We start from the raw sequence: 25,191 nt of genomic DNA on the forward strand, positions 1-25,191 counted from the left end.
TTCAAGAGGGAATAATTATCTTTAGCTCTGGCTATCAGCCAGTGCTGAGTAGTTGGCACCAGGATGCAACTACAAATTGAAGGTTCAAGTTTAGGAGACAAAAACACCAGACAGACTGACAGACAGGAGAGGAATGTCAGTCAACTAAAAGCATGTGAAAAGACACAAGTTCATAAATGAATTTCAGGTCTGTTTTTTTTTATTTTCTGGCGTGTTGTCCATCTTTAAAATACACTGAAGATTACTGATATGAACTTTCTCATCTTTTTTTTCATGTTACAGTGAGACCCTGATTCCTGTGTAATGACACTGTTATAGGATCACTTTACAAACACAAAATAAGAAACACATTAGCTGGAATACTAACCTTAATGAAATGCATCATAATGACCACTTTTCAACACAAAGCAAGACAATGCCCATACAGTCCTTAAATGATGCACAATTCAAAAATAGTTGACGTTAAAACTGGTTTAAGTCAACGATAAAATCAAGTTAAATGCGCTATTACACAGGAATCTGTTAAATATCAAAACAAAAATATCAACAGAAAATGCTCTTTTCACAAGTGTAGCAAAAGACAATTGATCATAGATATAATAGTAACAAGTGACAAGGCCTAAAAAAAAAGATAATCTCTTGCCATTCTGTCATAAAAACCTGACAAACACATGAAATTGCAAGAGATAAAGAGTGACGAAGACTCACACATTTGTTCCAACAAGACACTGTACAGCTCAGGGGTGGAGTCGGGGCTAAAAATGGTCGACAGCTTTTAAAACTCTGCAGATCAACATGCCCCCCCTCCTTAAGAATTTGATGGAAAGCGCAAAGGCATTATAAAAAGGTAACGTAACTCCTTGTACTCAAAGATGGAAATAAAGTCATAGCTTCAGCGGACTCTTTAAAAAACTTACAAAACAAACTAGTAACAGCCAGAGGAGAATGATGTCCCTGGCCTAACTTTATTATGCAGACGTCTTTCTCCTGAACAGCATCCAACTACCAAACTGATCCAAGAGCAAGTTCAAGAAGCCTGATGTCCAAGTTGCACAGCAAAATGATAAGATAATAAACTACAGTAACAGAACTGACCAGAACATCAGTGATTCTCCGCATTACGTAACTACTATCGAGGGTTCGCTGAAAAATTCTGGATTTTTTTGTAACAAATTAATCTTCCAGTTTGTTAATAAAATGCATCGTACTTCTTAGGCTTTGGAGATTCCCATGCTATTTTAGCTTTGCGATTTGTTCGTGCCTCCTTCAAATTGCAAGTCTTCCCCCGCATGCCGCTGGTAGTGATTGCAGTGTCATGTCTCTGCAGCATTTAAACATGTATTCCACTGAAAATACAGACTTTAGCTTCAGCTAGGTGGATGATACATACAGTATGTACAGTAAATGCTAAAACAGATCATTGATGGTAATTGGCAAAGGGGGGTGTCAAAACACTTTCATGTGGTCACGGGGGCATTAAGAAGAGTCCTTGCCTAGCACATAGCTTTCCCAATGAAAAAGGCAGAGTTCATTTAGTCCGTAAAAGTCAGGCTTATCATAAAAACTAAACACTTTAGCACCATAGAATACCACTTGTTGGCAAGCAAAAAGAAGAACAAAACCCATAGGCAGCATATAGTGGATGTCTGCCAGCAATTTATTATCCTCTGTTTGATTTCCAACACTGTGGGACCTTTGCCTCTTCCTCATGCTGAGCAAATTGATGATGAGCCACGAAACATTTACGACTGAAGCTTCAATAGGTGCAAATTCCTCCAAATGAATCTGTCTCTGATGTCATTGCTAGCCACACATCAGGCAGGTTTCCGCTTAGTGTAGACACTCGACTTTGCCGTGAGGTTTGTAGCCCAGTACGTGGAGGATATATTGTTGCAGGAGCTTGGAGAAGGATTTGTGATCATTTGACCGGTGGTTGATATAAGCAGAGTACAGTACAAGGGCAGGAAACGTAAGAGTAGTTGTGCTCCTGGGACTTGGCAAGTTTCAGTGAAAACTTGAGTAGTAGCAGCCAAATGAAATCTTCAACATGTAGCTGTGTCTTCTCTCTGGAACGGCCTCCAACCGGGACCAGCGACAGGTTGGAACAATATGACCTCAGATGGTGTAAAAAGGGACCCAATGGACTAATGGGTTGAGACTCAGACACAGGTGCCTTGGTGTGCTGGAGGAAGAGCCTTTCGGTTCTTTGAAGCCTGCGATTTCTCCTTAAAGTCAGATGGTTTCTGCTGTGAAATGTCTATCAGCGCACTGGCAACAATGAGTCCTGAAGAAGAAGGGGAGAAAAAAAAGACAAGAAAAATATGTCAGGGTGGTGAAAAAGATACAGCTCCTACCAACCTCCTTAATCCATTAGAATACCAGGTATATCAGGTATGTTGATGTTTTCACTTGAGGTGTTTTCAAAGGAGAGGAAGCTTTCAAGAGCTGATTTTCATATTTCTTTGGATTGTAACCGCATTTCTATAAAAGGAGGAATTCTTCCACTGTAAAAGATATCTTTAATGTTTTATTGCAATGTAAATGAATGTGTACTCTATGTCATATACTGTGGAGTTGTGTGCAGGATTTTTAAACTATTGTTATGGATGTCATGATAACTGACATCCAATGTTGGTATATTGGCTTTAGAATCATCATGAATCAGATGTACCCACTTAAAAACAAATAATTGAAATTAAGATCTTAAAAATTCAGACATAAACAACAACAATTTTTTCATTAAACCAACTATGGCTGGGCAATATATTGTGATAATATCATGAAATGCCATAAATATAGTATTTCCTGGTTCGAAAGGCTGCATTACAGTAAAGTGATGCAATTTTCTTAACTTCAAATTTTCTAGCTGTTCTATTATTTGCCTTTACCCACTTCATCATCATTATCTTTATCAAAAATCTCAGTGTGTAAATATTTTGTGAAAGCACCGATAGTCATCCCTATAATAATGTAGAAATATCGATCGAGGTATTCAGTCAAAATGATTGTGATATTTGATTTTGTTAATACTGTCCAGCCCTAAAACCAACAACATGCTTGCTTTAATACTCACCTGCATTATCAAAACCAAAAAACTAGAAACTGGTGACACTGGTTACAGTTTGTATTGCTTGTTACCTGACTGGCCTGGTGGAGGCAAGCTCGAGGGACCAGATGGCAGACACATGAGGACAGTCAGCACAGCAGCTTTTCCTCCTGAACACGGCTCCATCGCAACGGGTTTAGGTGGACCCTGAGAAGAGAGATGGAGTAAACAAAACAAAAATCACTAACCATTATCTTGACACTATTTAAGGACTACGATAAAAGTCATTTTAAAAATTGCTTTCCAAAAAAAGAAAAAATGTTCACTGGTTCGTTAGAATATACAGTAAAAATACTGGACTGTGAAATCCATCAAGAACAGATGAATGCTTTCGGAAATGAACCACTGAAAAGCTATCTATCTGGAATTAAAAAAAACCCACTACTAGTAATCTGTGATAAGCTGCAACACACAGAAGACATGAAAAGTACTTAAATGACTTAATAATTGCAAGAATTCAAGATTTCTGTAGCAGCCATTACATTTTACTTTTTGGAGACCAACAGACCAACAGTCACTTATATTAGCTGCTTGAGTTGTTGCAGTTAAGACGCGACACCCTCCTCCTGAGACAAACGGTTTGATTGGTCACACAACAAAAACACTTGTGTGTGTCCCTGTCAGACAGTCCACGTGTTGTCGCAATGACCTACCCTCTGAGTTAATGGCCAAAACTGCTTGTCTCAAGCGTGAAAAACATGTCATCCTGATAATGAATGTCAAGGGTTTCGCAGCATGTTTTGGAGGAAGGGGTAGAAATTGGGGAATAATAACATGTCTGAATAGAACTGACTTTTTTTTTTCTCTGTGTCTGCCTAGATTTAAAATGGAGATGAGAGAGGCGGTGGAGGCAAAATGGGAGATAAACAGGGACGTATATGCATTAAAACGAGAGAGTTAGTGAGTGAGATGCAGCATTTATATCAACATGTTCCACTGGAATTTACATTTCTTTCTGTGTAAACAGCAAAAACAAAACATTGTTGCTAATTTGTGTACTTTGAATAAGCACTGATGCCTATGAATAAGCCTTGATAAATTGCTGAATATATACAGTATACTATGTACACATAATACAGTGAGGGTTGGATGTTAAATGCAGATTTGTTTTAGCTGCCAAGTGAAAAAAATACTTCACATACAATTCTGATGTAAATTCACATCAAAGTACTGTTTCACCTACTCTTTGAAGTGTGCAGTCCTTCAATCAAAAGTAAGTGCCACCTCCCTTCCTATGAAGCATGCAGTGTAATTTTCCTTGTAACTGCCAATTAAGTTTGGCATTCAAATGCCACAGTTCCCAACTATGTTTCTAAGTTACTTTTCTAAGTTAGAGGGTTGTCACATGCATCAGGCTTTTGCTTTGTATTTGTAACCAAAAAAGTGCTTAAAAAGCAGTTTAGTAATATGAACCTCATAATATGGACAATGTGGTTAACCATTTCACACTACACAATGGATAAGTGACAGATAAGAGGAAATTCTGAGCAAAGAAATGAAGAAACTAATATAACATTTGACATGGTTACAATTTCACAGCATAGCTACTAATAGTAGGTAACTACCTACCTATTGTTCAGCCAAAACCCTTTAAAACACACTGACTGGCTAAGGTATTAGCAAAACTACCTATTAGCTTGTTCAAAAATACTCTGTGATCTTTAGTTTACTGATATTTTAGTTTGTATTATTTGGGAATTATAGCTAACTGACATAAAAGGGAGAGAAAAGATATGATGTAGAAACATTTTTGGGAAATTATTTACAGTCCATATAGACGGGCTAATGATTCGTTAGCTTAACAATGAGTTTACTCTGTAGTCACAGGCGAATAGGAATATTTTGCTGAGGTTATGAATCCTGTCAACATTCACCCTGACTGTTTTGCATCTGCTGTACATCTTATCAGCTGGAACTAATAGGGAAATATGGAAAAATGGGAATGGAGAGCAGGACAAAAGTGAAGTGTTTTTTTTTGTCTTTTTGAAGGAAGGGTAGGTTTTAGGAAAATAACACTAAATCTTAACTGACAAACTTTAATTTGTAAACTATTCTATGAAGACTAACATTTATAGTTTTCATTCATACTACATAATGTAATGAATGTGCACATCCAAGGAGCCTGCTGTTCCCTTTCACTGCATTTTTCATTTACATATTGTGTATATTCATCTTTAAAACCAACATACATGCAAGCCTGGATCAACAATAAGGACAACCTAGACACATCCATTAGTGCAGGGGGCCTCAAGTATCTACAGACTACCACATCAGGTATAGATGTCTCCAACCTACAACTATTCCACCTAATGCCCCAAATGACTAAAAACATTTTGTAAAGAAAAACAAGGAGGTTAAAATTCCATTTTAAACATATGAGTCACATTGCACATAAAATACATGTTTCTGTATAACAGGCAGGATAGGGTCACGGAATACGACTGTTTGTGTGCATTGCTGCTCAACCCAATTAAGCCACATGATGAGAACACAATATTCTCATGCATCTGCCCAGGTACATTCATGATAGAGGGGCACATATTATATCTGCTGCTGACATACAAGGGCAATTAAATTGCCAGCCATTTCAAAACCATTCAAGTGATTCTGCTAATGAATAGCTGCTGTATATAAACCACATTCATGCAAGAAAGCTAATTTAACCTGTGCTGACTTTTGATTAAAGCAGATTCTACTGCGAGCTCCACTTACAGTACATGGATCACTGGGTGAAGCATCATTACAGCTGTTCCAAACAAATCAGAAACACTGAGGCGAAACTCAGGTCTGTAAAACCTGTAACAGCAGCAGCAGCTGCACTGTTTTATGGCATATTAATAAGAAATACTGTCTCAATCTTTACATTAGCCACTGCAAGGTCATCATAATACACTTCAATCAAATCTCTTCATATATGCTCTGCATTGAACCATGTTCAAATAGTAACCTATACATTTTTTCTTAAATATACAGTATCACTATTTTTGGCTAAGTTTTGCTGCCGCTGGGCTGTTGACACTGCCTTAGTGCACTATTTATAAAGTTAACTAATGGTTGGGTGATATCTTGAATTCATTTGATGAACATTGTTGTTTTTGCATGATATGTAAAATGTCTTGATACAAACATTCACAAATATTTTTGGCTATTAAGTAAAAAACTACCTTCTTGCAATGCTGGCTTTAAATTAAATGGTCAAAAGATGCCAGTCCTCGGAGTTACACATTACTTGACAGGATTGCAACAAGCATTGTGCACCAATCTTGTGATTTTTGTAAATAAAGCCTTAATAACACTGTTTGCATAAAAAGGGGCAATAATAGCAACACCCTACTTTCCATTTGCTCTGTACAGTGCTCATATTAATATGGGATAATAGTAGTATGTCATCCAGTTTCCAATCATAGGGTTGTCTTTTCTATCACAGCTTTTTTAAATTGCCGTTTTCATTTTGATATCTTCCGAAGAAGGTTGACACACACACACACACACACACTCCATTTCCACTACGCATTAATCAAGCGTACGGACCATATTATCATCACTCATAAGAATTCACACACACACACACACACACACACACACACACACACACACACACACACACACACACACACACACACACACACACACACACACACACACACACACACACACACACACACACACACACACACACACACACACACACACACACACACACACACACACACACTGTATCTGCTTCCTTTTCTCTTGCTGACAGGTGTCATCCATCACACTAGCTCTTCGTTAGTGGTTCCATATGTTAAATGCCAACCATAGTGAACAGACACATCTGTGACATCGAGGCCTAGGCCGTCAGTGTTTGGGCCTGATTGGGTGTCTGGCCAACAGCTGCTGACATCTTGGTCACTAAAAGCAAATGTCCATCTCTAGGGGGTTTAAGCCTACCAAAGATGAGGGGAAAAGTGCATGATCGCTGTTGTGATGTATCGCTTCAGTCCAGCTGGAGGGTCTGCAAAGATCTTGTGACAGGGAGCTGCTGCTAAACTAATGCAGTGAGATCAGAGCTGACAGTACAGTCACAGAATCTGGTCCTAAAATGTTTTCATGTGTTAAAGCGGGAGTATGTGGTCATTTGGTAACTTCTGCACATACCACATCACTACAAACTGTATGCATACATTGTTTTTGGAGTAGTTATGATACTAAAACTTATTTTTAAAGTTGTCCCTTAAAAGGAAACCCAACCTCAGTTTTGGACACGAACACAGTGAGCAAAACAAACAATGAATGTGTTGATGTACAATATATCTGTATCATTTTGTCATCAAATCTAATGTGTATTTTTTAAAGACAAATTACTATCTAACCAGCATTTCCTTCCATTTTGTAAATTATTGTACTTCAGTGTTTTGGTATGTTGTTTGTCTTGTCTGCATTAAGTCAGTGAGAGAGTGGTCTAAGATAAAACTAACAACAAAGCTGGTGACACAAATAGGCAGCTTGTAATGCAAGCCTGTCATCAGTGTCCTCTGTGACATCAACAAATATTTTGAATAGCTAAGTGATGCCAGATGCTGACCAATTAACATCTATAAAAGAAAATTAGGTTTGTTTCATATGGTTCACCTTCAGCTGTTGCCAAGGTATGTGATGGAGCTGTATGTAGTCATAGATTTGAGACCGATGTAGATTGAGTCCCAAATACACTATTACATATTTAAAAACTTGGCAAAGCCTATGATGTTCTAAAGCTGAATGATGATAATGTGCTCTCATGTTGTGTTTTTGTTTTGACTTTGTGTATTTTGCTGTGATGTCACAATGTTTCAACAGACTCATTAATAATCAGTCAGACAGGTAGCTCCTTACTAAGATTCATCTTACATTTGATATGTTTTAAGACCTTTCAGTCTATATTATAATACGTAAGGGATAATACCATACGAGGTATCCATTATTACATCCACAGAGTCCATACTTCTCATCAGATACAATGGTAATACTGTTATTGCTGAATGTCATTTGAGACTATCTTAGTGCCAACAGCAGCTGCAGGTACTGAAGTGGTAAACCAAGCAACACTTCACTAATTAGATTAGATGTAACTGGATTTACTGTTAATTAGATTTATACTGGTTAACCATTAAAGCCCACATCATTCCTACCTGTTATTAAAATACATTTAGGCAATGTACATGGGTATTGTGCAAGAAGGTTGCTTACTGAATTTACTCTGTACTGTATGTTTTACTAAGTGCCATTGAAAAATTCACCATGCATGTTTTTGTGAATAAATTTAGGAAACAGAGTTGTGATAATTTTTCTAACACAAAGTTCTTACTGCAAGTGCTTTCAGCAACAATATTTCCACAGTCACTTCCATAAAAGCTGGACAGACATCTAAGTAAAAGAAAGTCGAGCCTTCATAGGCTCATTCTGCATTTTGAAAGGGTCAAAAAACAGAAGACTGAGGATTTGTTTTTCTTTTCTTCCAGTTATCATTTCCAAAACAGCTTGGTACACTGTTTATGGCAATACCCTCAAGTGGGCGCAAAATCTCCACCATAATGCACTCCATAATAAATACAGCCTCTTTGGTCTTTAGGAAAGGGAGGCACACTCCTGGAATTAATTATTTAGATAGACACTACATACACGTCCCACTGACAAGCACCTAATTAACAGTTCACTTAGATCAAAGCTGGTAATATTAAAGCAGTGGTTTCCGACACCAATCAGGTTCAGACTGTACCACACAGCTTTAAAAGTGCGACAATAAAGTGCACTCTGAGAGTAAAGAAGCATTGTTTTCCTCCTCTTCTGCTCTTTACATTGCCCTTCACAATAGCATAATGCATGGTGAGTACCACTCAGCACTACACTAATAGCTAATGTAGGGTCTCTTTGCTGGTTGCCACAGTGATTTTATTTTTCTCAGTGGCTGGTGACATAGCACTGGCCTTGGGTGAGGAAACACGGTTGGTCCTCTGATGTCAATTTGAGGATGTAGCGCTCCATATTGCTTTATGCTATGCTTTTATCCCATGTGGCACTGAGACCTTGACTGTGCTTAGTATCAGACTTCTTTTTCTACTTTCTATTTGGATGGGGGGTATTAACATAATAGGAATACAAAGGAGAAAGGGTAACTGGACAGTAAACTAAAGAAAGCATATGACTTTCTATGGTATAATAACATCACGTTTTGAGTGCAAAATCCCAATGCAGCATGATCCCAGTAAAAGAAACCCAAGAACAGTTAGACAAAATGAAAATATACAACAAACGTTCACAGTGGAGAAAGAACAATAACAAAAGTAAACCATCAATGTTCCATGAACCATCCTGACGTCACCATTGACCAGTGACATTTTTCAAGTCAGTGACTGTCTTTTCCTCATGAGAAGATTAAAACAGCCATGAAAAAATCTTGGCTTCATGACTTCATGTCTCATAAAATATATTTTTCTCTTTCTTTCTTTTTTCTTAATCGATTAAAAAAAAGTTCAGCAAGCCTGCAGCAATTATTACAGAGGACAAATTAATCTAAAGGAGGGGGACCTGAGAAGAAAGGACCCTTCACTGGCTGATTTCGTATTGATGTGGGGAGTGGATAAAAGGCAAACATATTGCGGGTAGAGGGCACAAGCTTTTTCGAGTAGAGCACAATAAGGTCTAATTAATGTAGCAGTTCAGTTCTATGCAACATTCTGTACATAAGTAGAACTTGCTTGTATTAGATGCCTGACAGATAGGGGGTAACATGCACAAACTTTTTAAAGATTCTAGCAACTGTAAAGTGTTTTAACCTGAAGACTTTGGACTGTAAAACGTAAGAACTGGATATAAAATAATAAAAAGATGAAAAAATGCTTAAAGACATCATTTTATCTGCATGTATATGTAAACAAACAAACACAGGACTCACATCAACCATAGGCTGCAACATTTCTGTTTGTTCTCCCCTGGCGTCCAGAGCAACAGCAACTGAAGCGAATGGACGACTGGCCATCTGCTGACGCTCTCTCATTAGTTGCTGTAACATCAAACACAGATGATAGATGAGCACAACATAGGACATTAGTCTAATTAAACAATACAAAATGACATAAAGGAATTTTGAGAAAATGCTACATTGAAATATTTGCATAAAAATACAATTAGTGTACATTATTTAGACAGAATATACATCATAAATATAAAAACTCAATGGAAGCCAAAATCAATGCCACCATTATGTGAATTACAAGCAATCATGTAGTAATCGATCCAAACGTCATCAGTATTCTAATCATAATACTGTGTTTACATAATGTTGTATTTGTTTCATATAAAATACAAAACTTGGTTTTAGATAAGACGCAATGAAACATTTCATGAGAATACACTGCAAAGAGTTTGAGAGAAATTGAAATTGAAAAACTGTGGACAATTGCAGTGTTCGTGTACAGTAATCTACATCCTCAGGGCTGTTACAGTATAAAGCTAAAAATCAATAGCACATATCAATGAGGAAATGTTGAAACGCTATCTATAAAACATCGAAGCCCTGAGGACAGAGGGAGTTATTTTGTGCCCCACATTTCTCAAAGATCCCCATGGTAAACATATTGAGTTTCCAGATGTTTGATCTAAAATTGTGTAATATAATATTACAAAATTGAAATACCATCCTCTTCACATAAGTAGGATACCATGATATTCCAAACATTTCTTAACATAATGGGAAGACTAAGAATCGAGGAGAACTATGACAAGTAAACGTATATCAACATTAAAAACCTGTAAATTCTCAATCTTTTGACTACATTATGTCTTTTATGTGTCTCATTGTATGTTGTTTTATGTTTATTGTCTGTTGCTGTTTTTATGTGTACTAACCACAAGGGACACATAATTTCATTGTACTGCTGTGCAATGACAATAAAGGCATTGTACTGAATACATTTTAATCTATTAGATCATGGCAAGCTCTTAAACGATATTAACTGTTTTTTGGGTTTTTTCCACACATGGTAAACCATCACAGAAAAACTTGATTGTCCCAAAGGTTCTGCACAGAAATGCTGTGGTTGGGTTACTGCCTAATGGTGACACCATTTCTGTTGCTCAGATTGAGCAGAAAATAGCTTCTCTTGTTCCCCACTAATCAATATTGTAAAACAACTAGCGCCACACTTTCATCAACAGCGCAGTGTCTGATCAATATCTAAACGGGCCGCCATCTTAGCGCCAAGGACATCACTGATTGGTATTGGATTTGTGATGAGCTTAAGTGTGCTGCATTAAGATCTAATTGTACTTCAGATTACTAAGCACATCGGGTTGCTGTGATGATCAGCCTCATAACATGCCCTTCCTCTGCTCTTTACTGAAATTCAATAAATGTTCTCTACATGTGCACAAATATACAAGCAATTTCATGAAAAGTAATACAGTACATATACGCTTAATATAGCACCTATGAAAAACTGCAATAGTAGGAAAAACCTAATAATTATAATTATTTTACCTTCAGATGAGTAAAACTATTCTTTTCATCATGCAAAGCAATAAGAAAATCTATACGTTTTTTCTTTGTACAGTGGACTGCTTCAGCACTTTCTAATTATCTCACATTGTGCCTTTAATAAAACTGCATGTCTGTTTCTATTCATTGAATGAGAGCGTCGAGTTTCCTGGTGGTCCTGTTTCAATAGGAGTTTGTCCTTGGTGTAGTAATGAACCCTGAGATCCTAGTGTCCAGACCCCCACCCTCACTCAGAATATAATTAAGTATTCATTAGTCTGGCTATTAATTGGCTAAATTCAGATGAGGTCTGGAGAGGTTGATAGCATTCTGAAAGCATAAACGAACAAAAAAAAAAAAAAACCTGCTTTGAATCAACGTCTTGCGGTATCAAGGACTCCATCTATGTGACAGGTTTACATATCACCCAGTGAATGTGCTGTTGGCCCTACTGAAGATGTACACAGGAACACATTCAATTAATTATGGCAAAAACCATGATGAGATATTTAGGAGCTACCAGTGACTCATCACAAATACTCGCACAGACCATTCTTCAATTTGCATTGAATTAAAAAAAGACTTCAGACAATAAAGCAAGAGATCACAACATTACTCTCCCTAATATTTCTTATGCAAATTTGTACGTATATAGTATGTTGGGTTGTACGTATAAAATAATATACATTTTAACAGTTAGAGCTGAGTAGGGCTGCAACGGATGATTATTATTATTATTCAATTCCTCTTTGGATTATTTTCTCTATTAACTGATTAATTGTTTGTCAGGAAATGGTGAAAGCCAAAGACGCAAACCAAAATGTCTTGTTTTGTTCCAGTCAAAAGTTGACAGCCCAACATCATTTAGTTTAGTATCATAGATGACTAAAGACACCAGACAATAACACCTGTAAAAAATTGACTAAAAACAATAAATTATCACACTATTATCGACTACTTGACTGATTTGTTGCAGCTTTAGAGCTGTCATTAATTTTGGACAACTCCTTAAATATTCTGACAAATTCAATTTGCAGACTGAACACTGATCATCATTGTGTAATCATGCTATAACTGCTGCCTAATGAGTTCCTTGTAAATCCTGTTCAAAATTTAGGACACAAGACAGAAGTAGAGTCAGTATGTGGTCTTTAAGAGGGTTCTTCTCGAACTAGCCATATAAATGCTTGGGTTGTAAATATCTAAGATTTGTTTGATGTGTGTGTTTCAAATGACGGCAAGCAAAAGTTAAAAACAATTAGGCTCATGGCATTTGTGTGTTGTGTGTATTAATGCATTAATTGTTTAGGTGCAGCCCATGTTGGAGCCTTTTAAAACACTAAACCATTTCTATACTGACTGGCCTTCACAGTTGTACATCAACAGACCGGTGGGGAGTGAATGAGGCGAAAGTTCAGGTCTCTTCCATGTAAGCTTTGTTGAGTCACTGTGAAAACATTCCCCTGGGGGAGGTAAGGCTGAGAGAGAAAAAAACCCAACAACAACCATATGAAATTGAGATTGATCACCTGATTGATTTTTCGTGGTCTGCTTTTTGTAGCTCTGATTTTTATACTTCAAATCTGAGGCTCTGTGTTAGATTGCTGTACATCTCTACTATTAAACATCTTACAGCAACAGCAAACCTATAGATTTTGAGCTGCTGGGTGAGCGCAGGTCAAAATGAGAAATTTTGCCCTTTTCCAAAAGATAAAAGCAGGATGAAGGTGCCTCGTGGGTTTGAAGCAAAACAAGAAAACAGCTCAGGGCTTATTATGGTTTTCAACAGAAAAGCTTCAAATCCAACAACATTCATCCTAAATGTCAGATAGCGGTAATGTTATTTATCATGTTGCAGAATCCATTTAAAGCACCAAAGCATAAGAAGAGAGCAGAAGCAAAGTCAGGGAATGCTTTGCTCTGTGTCCAGCACATGCATCTAAAATGTGCTGGGAATACAATCATCAAAGGGCCGGCACAATACCACAGAGATTCTAGAAATTAATACTTAGTTAATGACAAAAGGAAAGAGTGAACTCTGTAAAACCAATTAACGTTTGTGCAATGACAGACTGATTTTGTCAAGAATACAAGCTGGAGCCATTCACTGTTGTGATAAGGTTGGGCATGGAGTGCACTGCTATGCAACTTGATTCATTTAGCAAGTGAGTGCATGAATTATCTGTCTTGTGAATGCAGCATTTTGTTCCCTTCATTGGATTCTATAAAAGGGTAAGTGTCATCCCGCCTTGAGCATATTCTACACCTAAGCAGGTCACTTTGTCCTTTTCAAAGATCACTCATTGAACCCACAAGCAAAAAATAAAATGGAAACCATATCAAATTTAAAAATGAGATAAAAAGCAAAAAAAAAAGAAAAGAAAACTAATACTAGTATGAAGAAGTCTGTTTTTTGCTTTTCCCTCTATTGACATTAACATTAAATTCTCCATGTTGATGCACACTTTCACACTCCACATATATACTGTGATTAATGGAAGACCGCCAGCCTAGTAAACTGCCACTACATTAATGTGATTTTGGTGAAGCTGAGTGGTTGTGTGTAGGCTGAAGAACTCATTAGAAAATACAAATTTCGTGTGTTATTACAGTTGCATGATTACAAGCATAGTTACGACCTAAAGGGAACTCCTCATCACAGTAACGCTCCATCCTCTGTAACTTTAGAGGAAATTATTAGAGTGCAAACTTTAAACTTAACAAGGGACAATCAAGGTGACCAAGGGCTTAAGAGTAGGATAATCTTATTATAGCAATCGATGACTGCTGATGGAGCTCCTCGGTGGAAGAGTCCTGGTGTGAAACTATGCCAAGACTGCAGAGGGACATGTAAGAATTATGTGGTTAGTAATGTGTTCCCTTCAGTTCAGTCAGTGCAAATGTAATATATAATTAGCACACTAAGCTATATCAATGAAATGGGTGTGTTAACAGTGTTATCGTCTAAATAAGTATATTTTCAGCAAAGGTGGCTGCTGCCAGCATATAAAAATGATATCTTGTGACAAAGGAGGTGGGGAACGGACTTATTCGAAGATTGACACCGCTTTCATGTCAGTGCAGTAAATATGACACTCCAGCCAGCAGCCATTTAGCTTAGCTTAACATGAAGACAGCTAGTCTGACTCTGTCTGAAGATAACAAACTCCACCTAACTCTACTTCAAATTTACCATACCAACATGAGTGTGCTATCAATCTTTTCATCTAACTCTCAGCCAAAAAGCAAATAGGCATATTTCCCAAAATGTCAGAACTATACCTTTAATGTGGCTGGAAAATAAATAAATAAATCGGTGAACCCATGAATAAATAAACTACATCAGTGACACACCGCATGTAACACGTCATTGCCCTTGCTCTTAGCCTTTTCAGCCATCATTCTCCTGTTTTCTTTCCTTAGCTGACACAACAGTCATCAGCTATAGTCTAGCCAAATCCATTACCAACGTCACTGCCACAACGACGTCTATGGGCTGATGATAGCTTTTCATAAACAAATGTTAATTAGTCACTGGTGACTTTAATAAATGGTACGCTTAAATGTGTTCAGAGAAATAATGGTCCTTTTTGTGGTAACCACTTCTCATTGACAGATTTGAGTGCTTTTAGAGTGCCAGTAAAAAAAAAAATCACTGCTTCACACCATGCTCATTGTGTATCTCCTGTTTGGATGATAGCAGGATATATGCTGTGTGAGGTGTGTACATGTATGTGTGTGTGAGAGAGAGAGAGAGATAGCGAGGAAGGCTGCATTAGATACAGCCACGTGTTTGTGTGTATAACATCTCTGGGTTGCAGTCTCGTGAAATGTCAGTGCCCCCCTCCCTCACGTTTCCCCTCACAGGTAGCTTCAAAGAGGTCAGCCCTCGTCCTCCTCAGTGGCATTTACAGCTGTTGTCTTTTCATCCCTTTGTCCCCACTCGGGATCCAAGTCTCATCACTAGCCCTCAACTAAAATTATTCAAATACAACAGCTGCATCTTTGTTATGAAGTCCTTTCAGCTCCTGACAAAAAACAAAGCCCTTAATCAATTAGTACATTAGTGTGGTAAATGATCAGCCTAGTAAGATGAAGTCAATGCCAGGAATTATATGTTTTATAAGTCTCTGAGAAGCTCTTAGTGATTGCTACTGTACATGTAGACAGTGACTACTTAGTTGTATAAACATATTTAAATTTGAATGTATTTCTGGTAAAATAAACATACAGTTTTGTAGATCAAACCCAGAAATACTGCCACAGAATTCATATTTGAAAGCCAATAATCAAACATTAAAAAAATAAGAAAAAAAGTTCAATCAGTATCATCCATATGCCACTTGGATGGATCAGTGTCTCATTATTGTCTCTGCCATCTCTGGAAGCCTCATTAAGACTCATTCAATCCATGTCCTTATGTCAGATGGGGGCTTGTGAGCATTAAATGGCCTCTTGCCCAAATCCTTCCATCCTGTATTTGGACAAGTGCACTGCATGGGCTGTTCACAAGCCCTTTCATATTAAAAAGGACACAATGTTCAGTAAAGAGCCAATGAGACAAGATTGGCGGAACCAATTTAGTTTCACTAATATCTTACATCAAGTTTTCATAATGTCTCAACACAAGTGAGCAATCACCAATTCCACTAAAGCTGTTGTTATTAGAGATTGTTTAAAAGGGTGAGATAGGGATTCTGACATGGTAAGGAAAATGAATGTCACATCATTCATTACATGCATCCTCACACTATTTGGAGGGACTTTTCCTTTACAATTGGATGAATTATCACTTTATCAACTGGCACTACTGTTTTATTGGCTGTTGAAATTACGACGAGACTGAACCTAACCAGACCACTTCATTTGCTCCAAGAGTGTAATATTGCCGCAAAGGATATAGCTGAAAGCCCAGTGTGTCGCTATACTGACAACAAAAGGTGCCTTGTGCATCTGCATGAGATGCCAGAGGGGTGTGACATAGCGTCGGTATTTGATGACCTGGAATGAGAACGTGTTTCTATCACTTGAGAAAGCAAACAACAATTACCAAAGCAATGACAGTCCTTTCTAGGACACTTAGATGGATTTGTATGCAATTTTCCTCTGATCAGCCACAGCTATAGACAGAAAATCTTGTTTTCTCTGGTTGTTTTTCAGAGAAAGATTGATTATGTCTGCAACTGACAGACACTGAAATTGAGCTTATTAAACAAAAGTGGATGCAAGTCAGGGGTTGTTCAGCTGGCATAAATAATTCAAATTCCAATGTATAGTTATACTACATAAACTACCAGCTTAATTTAAATGTGTATCTTTGATTAAATGTAGTATGAGATGTGCAGACTTTGAAATAACTCTCTTAAAAGATAGTGCTGATTTTAGACCATAAAGATAAAATATGTGTTTTCGGTAGAGTGATTTCAATAACTGGTACACATGATGCCCCTTAAACATAATACCTACAGTATTTATTCTGACAGGATATAGAATACATCACTACAAATGATTCAACTAATTTGGGTATTATTGTGGCCCAGATTTAAAGACTACTTGCAAAGCTGGACCACCCAAACAGCACTGAAGAACATCCTCTAGGCAATTACAATGCTAATAGGTTGCCAACACAGTTTCTCTTTATGGCGTTTCTTTAAAAGTAGGGCATCTGAAAAAATACTACATGAACATTAAGGTATTACCAGTATTTATATTACTGCACTTGCACGCACAGCAATAACATAAATATAAATATACTGTAGATATATAGTATCAGTCCTAAGTGTGGACACACTTTCTCATTAAATTAAATGAGAAGGTGTGTCCAAATGGTTTGACTGTTGCTGTATATAAACTGACCTGTCATCTGCACCTAAACATCTCAGTCCCTCTCATAAGTTTCTCTCACAGTGACAAAACCTTTCAATCACCGGAAATTAAGAGCTGAAGGTTTTTATTTAACGATTTATTTATTATCATCTGGCAGCTGAAGGGCAATCACAAATAGATGATATGAATGCCAACAGCAGACCAAAAAAGTGAGTAGAATTTCAATGATGAGGGCCCATCTGCCTGCATTAATTTTCATTGACTTTAATTCTTTGGATAGGCATGATTCTGAGTCACGGTAGCTATCATTCTTGTTTATTTTCATATATCAATTAGAGGATATAAAATCCAGATCCTATGATTATCATTGTCATCCCCAAAGGGGACATAAATAGTGGGAGCTTTATTCGTGAATTGTGGGTCATAATGCTGGAAGAGTATCAAATTAAACTTCCTGCTATTGAGTATCATACTGCATCTACGATAATATAGGATTCACTCTGAGGAGATGGACATTATGGTTGCTCTTACAGACACCAGTAACCACCCCTAGCAGTTTGAGTTAAGGGCAGTGATTGAATTTGCATACATTTGCTCTCTTCCTCAATTTCCTGCAGAGCATCTTTCTGGCCCTCTTCTTTAATTTCTACTGCCAATCATTTAATCTTTTACCCATTTTCATTCCCATCTTTTCTCAACCCCAATCTTTCCTACCAACACTGAATATTAATTATTTTTCTTCCATCCTCTTCTCCTTAAGGCATTAATAGCATCTCTACTGGCTTTATGCACCCCCTTTTCCACTGATCCACTTTAAAATGATTTTTTAAAAAACCATATTCACATTTTCCTAGTAATTTATCAAATATTGGAACATTTTACTTTTTGAGGAAACCTTTGCATAGAGCAGATACAAACCTTCTTTTAATAGTGGTCTAAAAGCTCCTGAGGAACTAAAGTTGGTTTTTAGATATGTGTTGATATTCCATCTCAGGTATATGAAATTATCAGCTTAATTGAAGAAACTGAGCACATCTGGGATGTATAAGCTGTTGTTTCCCCAGCAACTCTATATGTTCCTGATGATGGTTTTTAAGTTAAAGCAAAGGACTGAAACCACAAATACATCCCTGTCCTTCTTTGAGTAACTGTGCCTCTCATTAATTTGAACTAGTATTTAAATTAATTTATCAAGATTTGTTTCTCTTCCTGTAATTATTTCTGGATGCAGACTATAAAAAAAGGTGGTGCCAATTGTGTTCTTCTGGTCTTTGTTTATCTGTTAAGTGCAGTTTGCTGTCGCTTTCAACTGTGTTTCAGAAGACTTGGGGCACCATCATGTTGAGGAAAATAACATGTCAGGCATATCTCATGTAAACAGAATGGATTTTATTGACTTACTTCTCTCCGCCGTGAAGCCCAACAGGTCTGTTTGATCTTCCACACCACTGCTGCCACCAGGAGTAGCGACAGAAAGCAACTGGGATGACAGAGAAGAAACACTGTCAAACATAATGATGACAAGAAGACTTCCCCTATAACAGCTGTCACTGGAAAACTGCCTATTTTCTTTGCACATAGGGAGCAGACCACCCCTGGGTATTTTAAGTATTTATGGCCGGTGCAGGTACTGACTGAGAACAAAAAAGAATATTCTGCCAGCCCTGTTTTATGTTACCATGTTGCAAGACTCACTTTATCTACTGAACAAGCCCTGCAATTTCATAATTTTGGCTCCATTTACTCATGACATATGCTACCCCAAAACTCATGAATTAAGTCCAAAGGAACACCGACAAAATGCTTCTTCAAAACATTACAAGTTACATTACAATCAATATTAGCAAGAAAACATAAAGGTGTTATGCTGGGGACATGTGTGGGGTTAAGTGTCTGACTATTTCTTTGCCCTTTATATTAAAATAACTTTCAGTGGATGAAACAGCATCAACCTGAATCAGTTTCCTTCTAACTTAAAAAGACAAAACCTGGGATGTGTTTTGAGGAGCACATTCATTTCTCAGTAGACTGAATATTTTGGCTGATTACTTCAATTAATAACCCAACGGTAAAACCATTAGTCAAGGGAAATTCGGCAAGGTCCAAGTGATACAGGGAAAGAAAAATATGACTGATTGAGAGCTTCCACTTCATTATCCCGGTGACAGATGAGCATGTAAAGATTATTATGTGCTAAAGAGACATTCTGCACTTTCTATTGGCTTGTCTGAGGAAAATGTGGGATACTGAATTCTTAACAAATAAGGTCTCATAGAAGGCAGATTCTTCATCTCTCTGTGAACACCATTTAGTATAAAAGAGTGCCTATATGGATGGTGATGTTTATGTTAAGTTAAATTGCACTGCATGCATTGTGGTTATGATGAAATATATGGGAAATTAGAGGTTAGTGCCAACTGTATATCTAATAGGCTAAGTGTTCATTTATTTCCAGTGCAAGCATTTCAAGAGGGTAATAATTTTCCGATATCCTCAGGTTAAAAAAAAACATTAAATGGCTGCATTTATAAAGTGTTTTTTTCAATATTTCTGCTGCTAACTCACCCATTCACATCAACACACACATAAGCCCTCAAAGACTTCAGTCGTTTGTTCCATGACATTTTCACCATCATTGTACATACGAGCATGTGCAGTGAGTAGAAAACCCTTGGTAGAGCTCTATGTTCATCTTTATCAGGCTTGCTTTGTGGCTTTTTTTATTATAGGCTAACAGAAGAGTGATCAGAAAGGATAAATGAATTCATCCTGTTTATGTAGAAAGGATCTAAGGTAGGTCTTGAAAGAAATAAGTAATCAATTTTTGAAAAGCTTTTATATGGATGAAAATAATGTATAATCCCTTTCTGTGGGGTTTATTTTCCACTATGCATCCGGCAATCCTAGTTGAGAACATAATGCATTTGTTGCTTTTTACATTTTTGGTAGTGCCAATTGTTTGGGAGGACTGTAACCATTACCATCTCCAGGCCACAGTTGAAGTCATCCCCCAAGATTATATAATTAGTGGGTATGGACGAGACAACTGCCAAGAGCCTAGAGTAAAATGCTGTATCAAATACAATTGGAGCATGAACAGATCCTATTAACATGTAGTCCCCAAAAAAGAAACCAGCTATTAAAATATATCTTCCATTTATATCAGATGGAGTTTTAGCACTGGTGAAATTGAGTTGTTTATGAATTAATATTAATATGTAAATTAGATATCTATAATATTATTATTGTTATTATTATTAAGTGCCATTGAATGGCACTGTGGAAGCATTATGCTGTCATTGCCTTTCAGTTTCCCCTATGCGAAACCTGTGCTCCACATTGGTCCTGTCCGGTCTGTGGTGAAACACCCATAGAGTAGCCAGGTACCTAATCTGGAATCAGATGTTTGTGCTGACGAGTTGTTGGCACATAGAAACAACTGTGTTCTTCATCACAGCTGCAGTGAGATCTTGCTGTATGAAGAAAGATTGCCCCACTGAAAATTGCTTGGCACACCTGCTAAATCCATTGGCTGGGATCTCTGAAGAAGGTGATATTGCCTGCCTGTGAGGAACACTCTTAAAGTACAGTGGAAGCGAAGAGGAAAAAATGACGACAAGTGGGATTTAAACGATGAGTGATGGAAAACTCTGTACTTCAAACATCTTGTTATCGCATGTGGAATTTATTTTAAGAGGTATGCAAGCTGGGAACCCTTAAATTCTTTTTAGAAGTACTGGTGCCATCGTAGACATCTTTGAAGATAATGGTGGATGGTTACGGAGGGAGGCTTGAATGAGATTTTTTTCATGTGGCACAAGTGACAAAAATCCCCAGACAGATGTTTGGCTTTAATCATCTGTATTTTACACACTAAAGAAGCTTAAATCCCTTTTTTGTGTTCCTTCAGCTTCTGTTGTTAATAAAAAAGTACTGCAATCATTCATGTTCTCACTGCCAATACCAAACAACAAAATACAAAATACTACAAGTAGTCATGGAGTGGCTGTGGGCTTGGTTGATTTGTAGCTCTAGTAACAGTACAGGTAGGTTTTTAGATTTCACTCACCCAAGCAGTGCATATTAATTAAAATCATAACCGGAAGATGTCCAACATTATAATACATTTCCTGCCTCACTACTGAACTGTGTCTTCATGCTATTTTTCATTATTATCACCATGCAGTACCCATCAATAAGTACTTGTTTGCTTGGTCTGTGGTATTGTTGCTTACAGCTTTCTCAAGAACCGCTCCTCCAAACAACATCAAACTCAACACTGCAATTCTTAAGAGTCTTTAGCAATACACCGATTGGATGAGTGGTCATCAACAAAATCAATTATTGGATCTAACTACATTTCTTATTCTCTATAAATTGGATACACTAAATTAACTGTTAAATTAAATGTTAATTCAATCATGAAAAAATTGTAATGTTACAAATCCTTGTTTGAAACTCTGTCAATGCCTCAAATGTATTTATTTTGGTTAATGAAAGAAGTAGCTCAGTCTACATGTGTTAGCAGAAGCAGTCTGAGATGTAATGGAAGCAGGTACACAGAGTTCTGATATATTATTGAGTTTCTGTTATTCAATTATATCTTTAATATTTTAATTATTCATCCAAACACATGCAACACTGCACCTCCTCCGTGGGTCCTCAGCAATATACCCACCAAGTGTGAAGTCAATCGGATAAATGGTTGTCGAGAAAAGCGACGGTCAGAGTTCCGTTGTAATAAGATAATGAAACGCAACATCTTACATAAATACTTTAGCCTTTTTCTCAACTCTTGATCATATATTGAACTCGGCTTTGCTTTCTTTTACTTACATGCTCATTTCTGTAACCTCAAGGCTACTGTTTCCACGAGGGAAAGCAATCAATAAGATCAATAACCACTTTCTAAAGGCTTTTCTGAATGCTCAAGTCCATAAGGCCTTAAGAGATGTCTGGAGTAGCTTTGTAAATAGAATCTTTAAAATAGCTGTTTTGTGAATTTACTTAGTTTTACATAGATGCATGTTTATTAAAAAGTCTATTGCTTGCTCATATATAGTATAAACACATACTGAGACTAATGTGTAATATTCTGCATGCATACACACACGCAAATACAACACACAGATATATGTGACTGGGATGGGGCTGATTTTGTTAATTAGTATAAATCAGACCTCAGGGTTCCACTGCAAGTATAGCGCAGCATCCTATTAGAGGTTTCTTCAGCATCTAATCAAAATGCATAAAACAATCAAACTATAACTAGATTTCAACTTAGGAAGCACTGTGGTGGTAAATATTGTCTATGAAGTCACTAAGACGAGGGAGAAAAAGGGAACTGTCTGAAAGGTTTGTAGTGAAAAAGCTGAACAATATATGAATAAACAGAGAGAAAATAGAGCTTGCTCCCAGTCATGCCGTAATTTCTTCACTCTCTATCTCTCATAAAAAGAGGGCTTGAAACCCTGTGGGGCGATTTGACATTTTATCATCAGGCTGATTATGTTTCCTGCAGGTTCACCCCTCCAAATCTCCCACACACACAACCGCGTGAGACTGCATCACAGCCTTTTTGCTGATTTTATGGGTCAGTGAGAACTGGACAACAAGAATGCAAACAAAGACTCGAAAGAGTCTTTGTTTGCGATGTAAAGACAATGTAAAGACACGCAGGCTGTAAAGACATGCAGGCTTAAAAAACAAAACAGTGGAAATTTGATGTGCAAACTTAGGCGAGCAAATAGGAAAAGCAATTTGTTAGGGAGAGCAATGCAATGAATTTTGTCAGAAATCAAAAGCACAAAGCAGTATGTGAATTCATCTAGTTTTTAAATTTGAACAATTATTATTACATAAAGCAAATAACTGTTTTGCAAACTCTATTCAAAATTCAACAATTTCCAAGGAAAAGGAGTGCATTGCTAATTAAAAAAATATTTATTTATAACATTTCATACATTTAATAATTAACTATGAATGCAAAAGTTAGAGGTGTTTGTTTAGATAAATGTATGGAATGAAAAGCATTTAAATGAATATGCTGTTCAGATGTAGAAGTTGTACTGTAGGTCATTAGAAATCCATCTCAATATGACTTTCCTCTAGAAAGCACTCACTCGCTTCTAATTCTGACAAGACAAAGACTGTAGTTTGTTTTGTCCTGTGTTTTCTTTGGGGTTTTTTCCCGTCTGTTTTGTGACCCTATTCAAAATGGTTTCAAATGATGCAAGCGGCTGTCAGACGCATTTTAGATAAAACAAGCCTTCCCTCTTTCTCTCCTTTCCTTTCAACAATCCCTGAATTTAGCTGTTCAACTGTAATTTGATCGGATGGAGGTAGACGATAACTGACTATGTGACAGTTTTTGGGGAAAGTTATTGTGGACTGCCCAGTGATGGGCAGGTGCCTTAGGCAATAGCGGTCTTCTATTCCCACCCTGACAGCTACACAGATACTGTGTTACTCTCTCAGCTACTTCATGCAGCATATCTTTAACTGACACACACATATACAGAAACTGCACAGAGGTTTATGACAGTGGCTATTACAATATGTATAAAAATAACTGTCATAGACACTAACTTAATTATTAAAACCAACTTACAAGCGAGAAGAAAAATGTTATTATACTCATAGGTTTTTAATTTATGCAGACTTTGCTGTGCTTTTGAGACAACTCAATTGATAAATTTCAAACATTTCATCGAGGAAAGATTTCCATCACCGCTCTCTGAAAAATCACTGAGAGCCCTCATATCTCGATCGCCTACACCTTCTCTTTAGATGACACTTGCAGAGCAATTACACCTATTTAAATGGTTACTGTCAGTCCATTTGCCACTTGAAGAAGGAAATTGCTGCCTTGAAGACACAAGAAGCATTTACTGCACATGTACTCAGTTAACATAAATGGACCAACAGGCTTAAGTAAGTCAATAAGCCCTGGAGGTAGAACGTGAAGAGGTGGTGGGTCGAATTCTGGATAATTCTCCTTAACTGCTGAACACTTATAACTGATGAAACAAATGACTGAGAGTGTTTATTTGAATATCGTACTCACCTGAAAAATGTCACAAAGAACTGGACAAGGTCCATGATACTGTTGTGTTGGGAGAAGGCAATCTGTTTGAGAAAAAGAAAGACACAAAAAATGACTTAGGACAACCACAGTCAATGTAACTATACAATACAAAAACACACACACTTTCAAAAAGGAAATCTGTTGTTCAAATCTAATTCTGTCATTACAAAATGTTTCTGTAAACTTAACAATAATTTCATTTCAAGGGTCCAAACCCTCTGGCCTTCGAGAACTGTTAGTGTATTCTGGCTGATCTTTCCCAGTTGATCTGAGATTTTGCTAAGGGGTCAACATGATATGGTGTCGATATGTCAAGTCTGCATTAAGAGCAGAAAGGACCTGCTAAAAGGTCACTGACAAGACTCTCTCGCAGGCTGTAAGAGCTCCTGCCTGTAAAAAAAAAAAAACTCAGTTTGAATGCAGTGAAACAAGACATAAACTGGATAGAATGATTTTTTTAAATTGTTTTCAAAAAATATCTGGATAAAAGTGAATCTTACTGCATTCTACACCAATAGACAGGCTCCTCTATAAACCCAAAACCACAGATTAAAAAATGATTTGGTTTATTTCAATTTTAATAGTAGCATTCCTGCTGCTCTAGTTAAAAACAATAAATATATATATATATATATATATATATATATATTTTTTTTTTTTTAAAGTGTGGATAAA

General features: G+C 37.1%; 1 protein-coding gene across 1 annotated transcript in view; it reads right to left on the reverse strand.

The window, feature by feature from the left end:
- Positions 1-207: 207 nt before the first annotated feature.
- Positions 208-25,191, reverse strand: part of atrnl1b (attractin-like 1b) — a 71,845-nt gene continuing 46,861 nt past the window's right edge. The window contains exons 25-29 of the mRNA XM_062442058.1: positions 24,496-24,557; positions 18,831-18,909; positions 10,023-10,130; positions 3,139-3,253; positions 208-2,284 (exon numbers count right to left, since the gene is read on the reverse strand). Of these exons, the coding sequence (XP_062298042.1) occupies positions 2,160-2,284; positions 3,139-3,253; positions 10,023-10,130; positions 18,831-18,909; positions 24,496-24,557 (489 nt within the window). The 3' untranslated portion in view covers positions 208-2,159. The remainder of the gene's footprint in view (positions 2,285-3,138; positions 3,254-10,022; positions 10,131-18,830; positions 18,910-24,495; positions 24,558-25,191) is intronic.

This window comes from Scomber scombrus, chromosome 21 (assembly GCF_963691925.1).
Source record: "Scomber scombrus chromosome 21, fScoSco1.1, whole genome shotgun sequence".
Classification (NCBI taxonomy): domain Eukaryota; kingdom Metazoa; phylum Chordata; class Actinopteri; order Scombriformes; family Scombridae; genus Scomber; species Scomber scombrus.